This window comes from Epinephelus moara, chromosome 9 (assembly GCF_006386435.1).
Source record: "Epinephelus moara isolate mb chromosome 9, YSFRI_EMoa_1.0, whole genome shotgun sequence".
Lineage (NCBI taxonomy): Eukaryota > Metazoa > Chordata > Actinopteri > Perciformes > Serranidae > Epinephelus > Epinephelus moara.
Window position 1 is genome coordinate 33,871,104 of NC_065514.1, and position 11,695 is coordinate 33,882,798.

The following is an 11,695-nucleotide window of genomic DNA, read 5'->3' on the forward strand; positions in this document are numbered from 1 at the left end:
GTGTGTCATTTCATGCTGCGTTTATGTTGGTTGGTTAGTATACGTAGGTTGTAACAGCAGTCACACACTGAGATGGTCTCAAATTTCTGACACTGTCAGAATTTCATTCCAGGCTGTCTTTGATTGCAAGACCGTGATAATGACCATCCTTGAACCTCTCACTGTACGACACACTGTGTGTGTAGACGTTTAAGAGCCACGACCAAAGATATTGCCACGTTTCTTTCACGTTGGTCATCATTCGTCTGGGACAGCCCAAAATCGCATAGTGTACACTAGGCTTAAGCTGACTTAAGGATTTGTTGCTTACATCTTAGAAATATATACCAGTGTGTACCTTAGTTTTCATGCTTTTGAACTATAGGGCAGTAGTCTCCTGATATTTCCACTGTGTCTTGATATACCTCTCCTTTCATGATATGATCTTACTTCAGGAGTTTCCAGACAAGCAGGAGCTTCACCGCAACATGTTGGGACTTTTGGGAAATGTTGCTGAGGTCAAAGCACTGAGGCCACAGCTGCTCACCCCGCAGTTCATCACTGTATTCAGGTAAGAGAGCTGTTAAAAATCAGTAGAAAGTAAATGAATTACAAAATGCTTCTGGTCAACCTCTCCAGTTCATTAACAGCAACAACCTATTAGAAGTGTGCTTGCCAAGATGTCAGAAATACAAGATATTCTAACTCAACATTGTGGTTGCCCTAATGCTGTTTTCATACAAAGAGAGATAAAGCTACAGCGTGACCAGCTACATTGTCCCTGGGTCAGCATTGGAGTGTTGCGCAGGCAGTTGTTGCCTCAGTTATGTCGCCACGGGCTTGTGTGTAACTTGCAACAAAGAACCTCAACTGAGCGTCATCTAAAGTTTGTATATGGTCAAAAATGTATCTATGCTTTTGATCAAAATCTGATCCCCATTTGAACATAACATTTTGCCACTCCATCGTATCCCCTACTGCACCACAATACATAGAAAGCTAGCATAGCGTCAGCTAACTCAGCTAAATAACACAGCACCACAGCTAGAAACAAAAACGTATGATTGGTTGATGCTTCGCCGCGTCATTGGAGCACAAAAAAAACGTTAAGGCCAGCTCAGGTTTGATTTGTAGCGTGTCATGCGTGTCTGCAGTGCATGGCATCAGTTTGTAGCTTCATGTCACCGGCCTTCATTGAAAATTACTTGTAGCCTGTTGCTGTATCGCTTGTAGTGTGAACACAACATTAGTGTAATATACAGTCACTGCTCAAACAAATGAAAGCTAGGGCAAAATATTTTAAAAGATATGTATTTTATTACTTTGCATGGAGGCTTGAATGTACACAGTGAGACAAACTACTGTACATACCTATAACTACTAATGCTGATGGTCCGATGTCCTGGGTTTGAAACAAAAGTCAGTTGAAGTTAGTAAACCCACAATGAAGATGAAAGATGAAATACCAAAGGATACATAGCATTACAATACTGTGCCATAGCAATAACACTATGACAACAGGCTGAAGAGTTTACATATGTAATAATTACATTTCACTGAAATTGTATTTTATATAATTTAATGTGTCAAATTTATTGATTAATTGCACCATGTCCTATCATTGGAGCACCCACACAGCCACACCACAGCCTCACCCACACACATAATAAGGTCTTACTACACTGAATGAGCCAAGACAAGATACAGATAAACAACTAAAATTTTTGAACAACACAACTGAATAAAGGGTTTGTAGACAAAATTGAAATTTGTGTCTGAGGGTTATTATTTTCATACAGACCGCTCATCAGATACTTGCTGTTTTTCTGTGTTCCCCCCTCACTGTTGATGCTTTGACAGTAACCTGCTGGACAGTAAGGCAGATGGAATCGAGGTGTCGTACAATGCATGTGGCGTGCTCTCACACATCATGTTTGATGGGCCGGAGGTTTGGTCGATGGAAGAGCCGCGAAGAGACGCGGTGATGGACAAGATGTGGGATGCTATCCAGAGCTGGGACGTCAGCTCACACCGCAACATTAACTACAGGTGATTATTACCTGTGTACTCTTTCCTTTATTAATGCCATATCAGCCATCTTTTCATTTATTTAATGTATGTAAATCATATTTTATTATGTAATGTTAAAGAAAGAATGTCAGTATCATAAATGGATTGTTAAAAAAAAAGTTGTTAAAACCAGGGGGAGTATTTCAGACAGTGAACATCAAACATGTCATGAAATGCTGGTGTAAAGGAATTACAGAATAATGTAATGACATCACATCTGTATGATGACCAGTAATTATAACCTCTGCTAACCAACCTATGGCTACTGTTGACAATACATCATGTTACACATACAGCAGTCAGTGCTTTATCAGCTGTTGTAATGTTTGTATGAATGCTGTGGAACCTCTGAAAATCATTGTTGGTCAGTAAAAAAAGACAGATGTCACAGTGATGTCAGTACAGTTTGTAGACAAATAGATAACTTTATTTAGATTTAAAAATATAGACATGTATGTTAAATGTGCAACTGAGTAACAACATGTCATTGTATACAGAGTTGAAGCTGTGGTCTAGCAGCACTGCTGTCAGTGGGGTTTTTTCCTGTTTGAATTTTTAAATGGATTTTGGTCTCTCAGGTCATTTGAGCCCATCCTGCGCCTGCTGCCACAGAGCATCTCCCCTGTCAGTCAGCACTGGGCCACATGGGCTCTCTACAACCTGGTGACAGTTTACCGTGAGTATCTGCTGCTCTGCTGCTACCATTTTAAATCAGCAGCAACATTTAGTGTTAACATCGTCAGAGATGCTCAGCTAGACCAGAACAGTATACCTGTACATATTTCTGCACTGAATAAACTGTGATTTTATAAATGCAATTTGGCATATTTAAAATAATACTTACTTTTCCTCTCTGTTCTAACATAAATATTATTAGGAATATTAAATATTCCTTTCACCAGGCTGCTTGTTCTTTTATTTAAGTACACACACTGCTGATCTATCTAAATTGTGCTGTATACAATAATGCACAGCAATAATTTTCACAAACTGTCTGTTTGCATTCATTTTCATTCTGCAGCAAGCAAGTATTGTCCCCTGCTGATAAAGGAAGGAGGGCTAAGTCTTTTAGAGAAAGTTCTGGAACTGGAAAGTTCACAGCCAGAAACCAAGGACATGGCCAGGTAGGACATTTGAAAGAATGTTTTTTAAGCTGATCTTAATGTGCTCATTAGTACTCTGTAGCTTGTCAGAAGGTTCTGTTTGTGAATGATTACAAGTCTTTGGCCCTAATAATTTTGTTGCCAACGACTGTCAGTCATTTACTGCAGCAATCTAGAAACACATATGGTCACCTTCCTGTGTTTCAGATCATTTAGTCCACACCAGGGAGAAAGGTTAAATCTGTTTTTTTTAATACTGGTTAGGGGTGGGAATTGCCAGAGGACCCAACAAAAGCCTTTGTCTTCAACAACACTGTATAGATGCAGATCTTTGCACATGAAGTAGGTGATGGACGGTGTTATTTTCTTAGCTCTCTCAGAGTTGGATGGTAGGTTTTTCAAGCTAAAGTGGGATTTATAGTTGTGCACAGACGCTACGCGCCCAGATGCTACGTGCATAGCCCACGCACGTCCCCTGTGCTGTTGTGAGCATTTTTACTTGTGCGGTGGTGTGTCTGTGTCACTCTGCAGTTACACCTCCAAAACGCTACTTGGCAGCGGAGGTTTCTGTGAAGTGCTGTAAAGTTTAGTTGATTCAGAACACACCCAAAACATACATTAAATATGGCTTAATAGAGACAATTTCAAACACAAGTACACAAATTGGCTTCACTATATTGCTTGTGTTAATCCGGTCACATTTTCCCCACAAATGCAATATGCTAACTTTATTAGCACAAGTTTATGGCATTTTACATTGTATAAACTAGCCTAGCAGCTAGCGATCTTTTCCTCTTCTCATATAAAACCAGGGACAACAGCAACATTTATCAAAGGTAACGGCACACAACTGGGCTCCATTACAACTGACAAAACAACTGTCATATTAAACACATTTTCCAAACAACCACAAAATGCTAATGTTATTAGCTCCAGCCTATAGCATTTTACATAAATTAGCCTAGTGACGAGTGGAGATTTCCTCTTATATGAAATCTGGATAAATCCCGAAGTATAAATCCCTGAAGGATGAATAACACACAAGGCTTAAAATGCTATTTTAGTGGAGGCTTTACTGTCTTCACAATTTATTGTTTCTTATCTGTGAAATAAAAGTAAATAAAAGCTTCGTTTCCACTGAGGGAAATGGTTTCAGCTTACAGAAACAGACAGGACATCTGCGTCACCGCGACGTACAGCTACATTTCTGGGGAGGTGCACGTCAGGCTGCGGCGTAGGTAACGGCATAGGCCCTACATCGACATGGAGCCTATGCTGTAGCTACAGCGTCCATTCAATGCAGAAGTATAAATTCCCTATAAGTGTTGGTTGATTTTTCGGCTGAGTGGGTTTAGTGTTAGCTTAGCCATGAGTGGCTAACACTATCTCTGGATGGTGGTGTGTGAGGTGAGCCCTCATGTTCGTAGTATTCCCAGAGTATTTTATTCTTATATGACACTGCTTACAAATCGCGTGAGTCATATCCAAGTCCTCCTTTCCTTCCATGTTAAAAAATCCAAAATAAGTCCAGAGTCTTATCCAGAGATAAGTCTGACGGCATATCTCTGATTTCTTTGTCTGCTGCCTCCATCTTTGTTATGATGAACTTCCTGCCAAATGCTGCAGACTAAGACCTCTGCTGACCTCACCAGGATAAAAAGCATCAGCACCATCTAGTGGACCGAAAAAGCAATTGATTTTATTATTGTAGTGCCAAAAGTATTTGCAAACATTAATAATGTATATGACAAAAAATCGATACTTAGTGTCTGTGTATCGATGCAATGTCACCACGCAAAATATTGTGATACTATGCTGTATTGATTTTTTCCGTTACCCTTAGTTCTGGTGCTGTTTGTGCTCACACCAACTTCTAACAAACTAGCCAAGCCATTTAATCCTGAAGTCATGTTGACTGACATTTAACTCTTTCATTGGTCAGCTTTGTCGATGTCAGCACTACTTAGACCCGTGGAGAGTCCTACTGCACTTTACTAAACATGACGTGTTTATTTATCTTCTCTGGTGTCTACAAAGAATCCACCAGTAAAAAAGCTGATTATGAGAAATAATACTTAAAACTTGAACTGAACCTCATTGTTCATGAATAATGGTGGACCGTTAGAAATGGAATGAAAGAGAGGTGTCTTGTGTATTATGACAGAGGGGCTACTTACAATGGCATCATCTTTCACTCATATATAAATAATTAAATACACAGAGCAGGACACCAACACCACACAGGCATGTTTCAACTAATTTTGTATTGTCAGAGAAAATGTATATTCTCATTTGCTGACATGTAACCATGGTTACCAAATGATCATTAAAGCAACACAATGGAGTTTTTGAGCCCTCAAAATACATATCCAAGATCCTTGTGATGGTACATCAACTGACAATAGGTTGGATGACACCTCTATTATTGCTTAAGAGCGTCTGTTTCGCTTGCACTGGCCATATCCCCCTCCTCTCTTTAGAATAGTGTAGCCGAACCGAGGTGAACGAAGTTAGACATGGTTGTCATTAGGGCTGCAACGATTAGTTGACTAATCGATGACTAACTGACTATTAAAATAATCAGTGACTATTTTAGTAGTCGACTAATCGGTTTGAGTTATTTTTCATAGAAAAGTACTATAAAAGTACCCCAAAATACTCTTATTGCAGCTTCTTACGTTCAAATATTGGCAGCTTTACACACTCTCCCATGACGGTGAACGAAAACCCTTTTGCGTGAGTACGAAAATCCGGCAGATCGATATTTTTCAACATTTGAACACATTTTTCGATAAAATGATAGTCGACTAATCAAAGAAATAATCGACAGATTAGTCGACAATGAAAATAATCGTTAGTTGCAGCCCTAGTTGTCATGGCTGACGCGACAAAGAAGAGGAAGAAGGTGAAGGTGTTGTCCAAGGAGACAAAGAAAAGAAAATGGAAAAGCGATAAAACAAGCTCGAACAAGGATTAATATTGGCCCGGCTTTCACACGCTGGCGAGAGCTGAAAGAGGAGGAGGGATGCCCGACCGATGGTGACCTGGCGCTGTTACTGCTGTTACCCTCTACTTAGGAGACTCACTGTCTGCAGGTCGGCTGCCTCAGGTACATTTTAAGATAAAGTGTTAGCCTACATATAGTCTCGCCACCAGACAATCAGAGATCTCCGCCTTCTGATAGTCTGGGGACACTCCTTTCTAAAGTGTGTTTAACACACCGGCGAAAACGGCCGGCAACAAAGCAACGCCTTTTTGAAAAGGACACGCCCTCCCGGAAATGTGCGCTCCCCCTTTTCTCATCTGCAAGAAAACAAACACACAGAGAGTTTGAAAATGGATGCCGAGAGATATCACGATATCAAACGTGTGCTCAGTCCACAAGATTGTGGAAATGAAGGACTTACAGCAACTTGAGCCATTTTGTACCGCTGCACGTGTTTCTAGTGGGACTATGTTTACGACACAAGAGTTCAGCGAGCCACCGAAGGACCGCCCTGCGGATTTACTATTGGTTCTGCAACGTAGGGAGTTTTTTTAAACTCTGAAATTGTGTCCGCCCATCTAAACACAAAATCAGGGAGAAAGTCATCAGTCTTTAGTTAAGCAAAGCGTCTAAAGACTGACTTGTGAGTCTAGCCTACATAGAGACAGCTTTCATTTTAGTTTGTCTTTAACACTTTGCTGTTAGCACCGCGAGCGCAATGTGCTTGTGTCGACCGCGATCGGAAATCATAATAGCGGTGAATGAGAGACTGCGGACAGAGCAGATTGAAATATGGCTTTCTACATGCTGATCACATCTATTGATAAAGTATTGGCTTGGCTGGCAGAGGTTTTATCGCACTTAGGCCTACTTACAGTAACAAGCGTAGTTGTCCTCAGCTAGAGTGATCTTGAAGTTATATTCGCTTCATCTGCACCGCGGCCTCTCTGCTGTTGTCTGACTTCACTCTGGTGTGTGTGTGTGTGTGTGTGTGTGTGTGTGTGTGTGTGTGTGTGCGCACGCTGTGAGGAGGCGGTCAGCCCTGACATGCAGAAAGCAACTCATTTCTGAGTGTCGAAAATGAATAAATAAATAAAGCAATCGGCCTACTCATGTATGTACAAAATGCTATAAGGCTACTTTACCTGTTCTGAAGACATGATGATCACGCATTACACGGCCAGCTTCAGGAAGTTCACCAGTATCATTGGCTTGTCAACAAATGCATGTGCAGAAAGATTTTTGCAACAGTTCTAACGGACAATACCGTTTTTGGTCTGTAGGGGGACCCTGTGAGGTAAAAAGCACCATCCTCCATTGTGTTGCTTTAATAATATACTGTATCTTGGAGGGGTGAGCGGAAAAAGTCGACACAGTACAGTATAACAATATTTTGTGTGGCAATATTTTATCAATACACAAATGCCAAGTATCGATATTTTATTATAGAAATTATAAATGCTGCAAATACAAATTAAACTTTTGGTAGCCTACTAGAGTAATAAAATAAATAGCTTTTTCTGTTCACTAGATCAATGTTGCTGCAATTAAAATGATTAAAGTGAGATGAACAGAGACAAAAAGAGTTTTTCCTTTGCAGTTGAAAAAGGCTAATTGTTATTTATCACAAAGTGATTCAGATTCAGATTCAGAATACTTTATTAATCCCCGGGGGGAAATTGTTTTTGTTCCAATGCTCCGTGCAAAGTAGAAATAGAAATACAGCATGAATGGAAACAAGAGATAAAGATGAAGATATAAATAAATACTAAAATAGACAATGAATGAAAGTGTCACAGTGTATGTAAATGAAGTTGCAGTAGTATTGTATCGTGATGTGTCGTGACAATATCGCACTGGGGGCCTCTGGTGATTCCCTCCCCTAGTATCTTGCCTGTAGGGATTTCTAATAAACTGTCTTGACAGTTCACAGTCAGTCTCGCATCTGTACGTACGCACAGATCTGCATTTATTTTGATAGGCTGTGTTGTACAGAGGTTATATCGCACATTCAGGCATATTAAGCTTCATGCAGCCTTCCATTATGACAGGCTCATGACAGAATGACCTGACAACATTGATTCCTGCATGCACACAGCGAGAGAGGAGAGGGAGAGAGAAACACTGTGTTGTTGCAAGAGGCGGCGCTGACTAAGTTTACTCTGAACAGGAAGTCACTAAAAGAATCTGAAAAGTCTGAGGCGATTCATAAAACATTCAGCACACATAGGCCTAATGACCCCACTGATTTCATACTACTGAAGTCGCCGTCTACACGATGGAGCTGGTAGCAATTTCACTTTAGCCATACTTGTTGTTGCTGTGCGTAACGATAATACATCTTTACATCAGCAGGTAGGAATATTGCTGTTAACATGATATTATTATTATTATTATTTTTTGTGATATTAAAAATTATACTGTTGCAATTGTATTTTCTTGAAATATTTAAATATTGTCCAGTATTTTGTCATACCATGAAGAATAATTACTGCTAAAGTACCTTGAAATATCGTGATATTGTTATAGGGCCATATCTCCTATACCAACCACAGATTAAAACTCACCTACTCAAGTGGTCTTGTGCCTGGGCCACACTGCCTGAGTGAGCAGTCCTAAACGGCTACTTCACTAAACTGCTGTGGCGCTGCTGCAGAGCTGCCTGCTGCTATGACCACTGTATTTCCACAATTAAAATATGGTACTCCACTAATTTATAAAACTGTGCAAGCCACTACATTTTCAACAACAGGTTCCTATAAATATTTCACAATAAAGAAAGATTTATGTTAATATATGAAGGGACTCTGTTCACAGAAACATTGCAAGAGGCATTTTATATTGACATGGAGACAGAAAGTGCTGAGATAGAAATAAATATTTATGTTGTTTCATGTTTGTTACAAATTAGACATCAAAAGTGTAGTGAAAGGTGGTATGATGTTAATATTATTATAAAAAGACCAGTTTCACTGTCTGTTTTTGCTGAAAGCGTGCACGTCATGGAAAAAATAAACGAGACTCCAAATCTCTAGGTGTTCTGTATATCGTTCACAATAATACCTGTACAATTTTTCATATGATATGAAAAATTCATTCAGTGATACTCTCAATATTACGACTTGCTGATATATTGACGTCATACTGTTACATACAGCAACAGCAAGCATGGCTAAAATCGAAATTATTACAGACTCTGGTGGTTCCAAAAAGAGGAGCAGCTACAGTAGTGTGGAATAAATTGTGGCGTCCTAAATGTTTTAAGAACAGCCCCAGACTTCTCAGACTCTTTTAGCAACTTACAGCTAAGAGGAAACTCATTCAGCAGCTCCTCTGGCAGCAGCACAGTGTCTCTCCCTCTCCTCTCTCGCCGTGCGCACATGGTCGTCAGTCTCGTCAAGTGATGTTGTCATAAACCTTTGGTAACGTAAACCTTTGTGACGCTTGCAGCTCGACAAAAAAGTACATATATGTGAATGTGCGATAGTTATGGTAGCACAACAGCCTGTCACAGGTTACAGCGTAATGATTAGAGGAAAGTGAGAGCACAAAGGTGCAAAAAACTCAGTCATTTAGGATTTTGCTAAAAGAGAAGGAAATCACCTGTTGATTTATATAAATCCCAGGGTACTTATTTTGTATTACATGTGCAATTTGTGGTAAATTTTCTTTTGTTGAACTATTAATATTGTATACAGAATCTGAATCTCACTCTGGTTTACTGTTGTTTACAAACTAAAGAAATGAGAGATCATTTTTGTTCAGTTTTTACTGAATATTTAAAGGCAAATTGTTAGGTTGACAAGTAAAACTTTATCACTAATTTTGTTACAATTCTATGATGTTAAATTAATAATAACGGGTTTTTTTTACTACTTTGTCATATCGTCAAGAATATCATTATCACAAAAATACCCTTAAATAACTGTGATAATATTTTAGGGCCATATTGCCCACCCCTACTTCTCATGCAGGCAGTGTGGCCTGCTTTCACTTCAGCATAAGCAAACTAAAACCGTTACAAACAGGTTAGGTGTGGAAGCACCCTAAACGGCATCTGTAGCTAAAAATTCCCATGTGGACTGCATCATCTAACTGTGAAATCATTTTAGTACAGATTTTACTGTCTAAGAAGCTCTAGAACAGCATCTAACATTTAGTTAACTTGTGAAATATTTTAATTTTTCAGCAAAGTAATGGAGCAGTGTGAAAACTTCAAAGAAGACCCCATGGAAACAAATCATGGACCGGAGGTAAACTATGGACAGAGAGGTTGACACCACAGGAGCCATGATTCTCAGCAAACATCAAACAAACCAACCTAAGGCCCCTCCTACTGTCATCACCACAAGGGTCACTTGTGTGCATTATTCCTATCATACTTATTATTTTGTAGAGCAGAAATGTGTCTCTGACCCTTTTCACAGCAGTTTGGACAAAACCTTAATATATGACACATAGGACTTAAGATGTGGTGCATGGTGTTTTGTTGTGAGGGTGCTTACCTTTGCTACACATAAGCATCTCTTCTGTTGGGTTGGGTTTATGGGGGTGGGTGACTGTTATCTCTCACTGTGTTTGTGTGCGTGTGTGTGTCAAAGATTTAACGAATGAACAAAACAGTTGGAGTGATGCTGAGTGGAAGGAAACAAAAGCCCTCCCCAGCTCACTATCAGTAACTGTGTAACATTGAACAAAAGGCTAAAGGCCGGGTAGTGTCCTGCACCGCCATCAGAGGTCTCAGCTCTCACACTGCTCTCACACAATCCCTCATGCTTGTGGAGGCCACTGAGCTGTCGGCACAGTGAATATTAGCCATTAGGTGTGTAGGCTGCAGAGAAGCATCACACTGATGTTGACAGGAGGGAAGTCTTCCCACGATTTGTGGCACAATGATAGACTTCTTTGTTATATATGTAAATATTCTCTGTTTGTCTCATTCTTTTACTGTTTGTTTTATAATATAACTGTAAACACTCATGACTTTACTCTATATTTAAATTCCTTTAGTTTTGACTGACATAAGGTCAGTGCCAAGAAACTATATACAGAATACCCAATCATTCAAATGTACTCTGTCAATCCTGGATTCTCTCTGCTTTAAAAGGATTATTTAGAGCCAGTTCAACCTTGCTTCTGTTTTTAATGATCTGGCATTTTAACCTGATTCTGTTAAGTCTTCTTACTGGAAGCACTAGTGAGCTTCAACCGTGAGGGAGGTCAAAACACCCAATGTAAAAACGCTAAATGGCTCTAACTGTGGACATAACAGGCCTCATGCACATGAAGAAATGTTCTTCCCAGTTTGGTGTAGAAAAACTGGACTAGCCTGTACAGAGCCCTGACCTCAACCCCACCCAGCACCTTTGGGATGAACTGGAAGGATGAACCGAAAGATTTCGGTTTCTAGAAGTAGCTGCACAGCGGGGGTAAAATCATTACACTACATCAAGTCACTAGGTGAAGATGTCTGCGATGAGTACAGGCAGCGGCAAACCCAGGGTGAACCTGAATGAGATGGAGGCAGCTGCCTGGAGGAAGAGAGGCTTTGCCTCTT

At 39.9% G+C, this 11,695-nt stretch overlaps 1 protein-coding gene across 1 annotated transcript in view; it reads left to right on the forward strand.

The window, feature by feature from the left end:
- The window catches only part of zer1 (zyg-11 related, cell cycle regulator), a 31,888-nt gene extending 20,771 nt beyond the window's left edge, over positions 1-11,117 (forward strand). Inside the window, exons 12-16 of the mRNA XM_050052401.1 lie at positions 435-550; positions 1,840-2,028; positions 2,628-2,725; positions 3,071-3,173; positions 10,328-11,117. Of these exons, the coding sequence (XP_049908358.1) occupies positions 435-550; positions 1,840-2,028; positions 2,628-2,725; positions 3,071-3,173; positions 10,328-10,415 (594 nt within the window). The 3' untranslated portion in view covers positions 10,416-11,117. The remainder of the gene's footprint in view (positions 1-434; positions 551-1,839; positions 2,029-2,627; positions 2,726-3,070; positions 3,174-10,327) is intronic.
- The last annotated feature ends 578 nt before the right edge of the window (positions 11,118-11,695 follow it).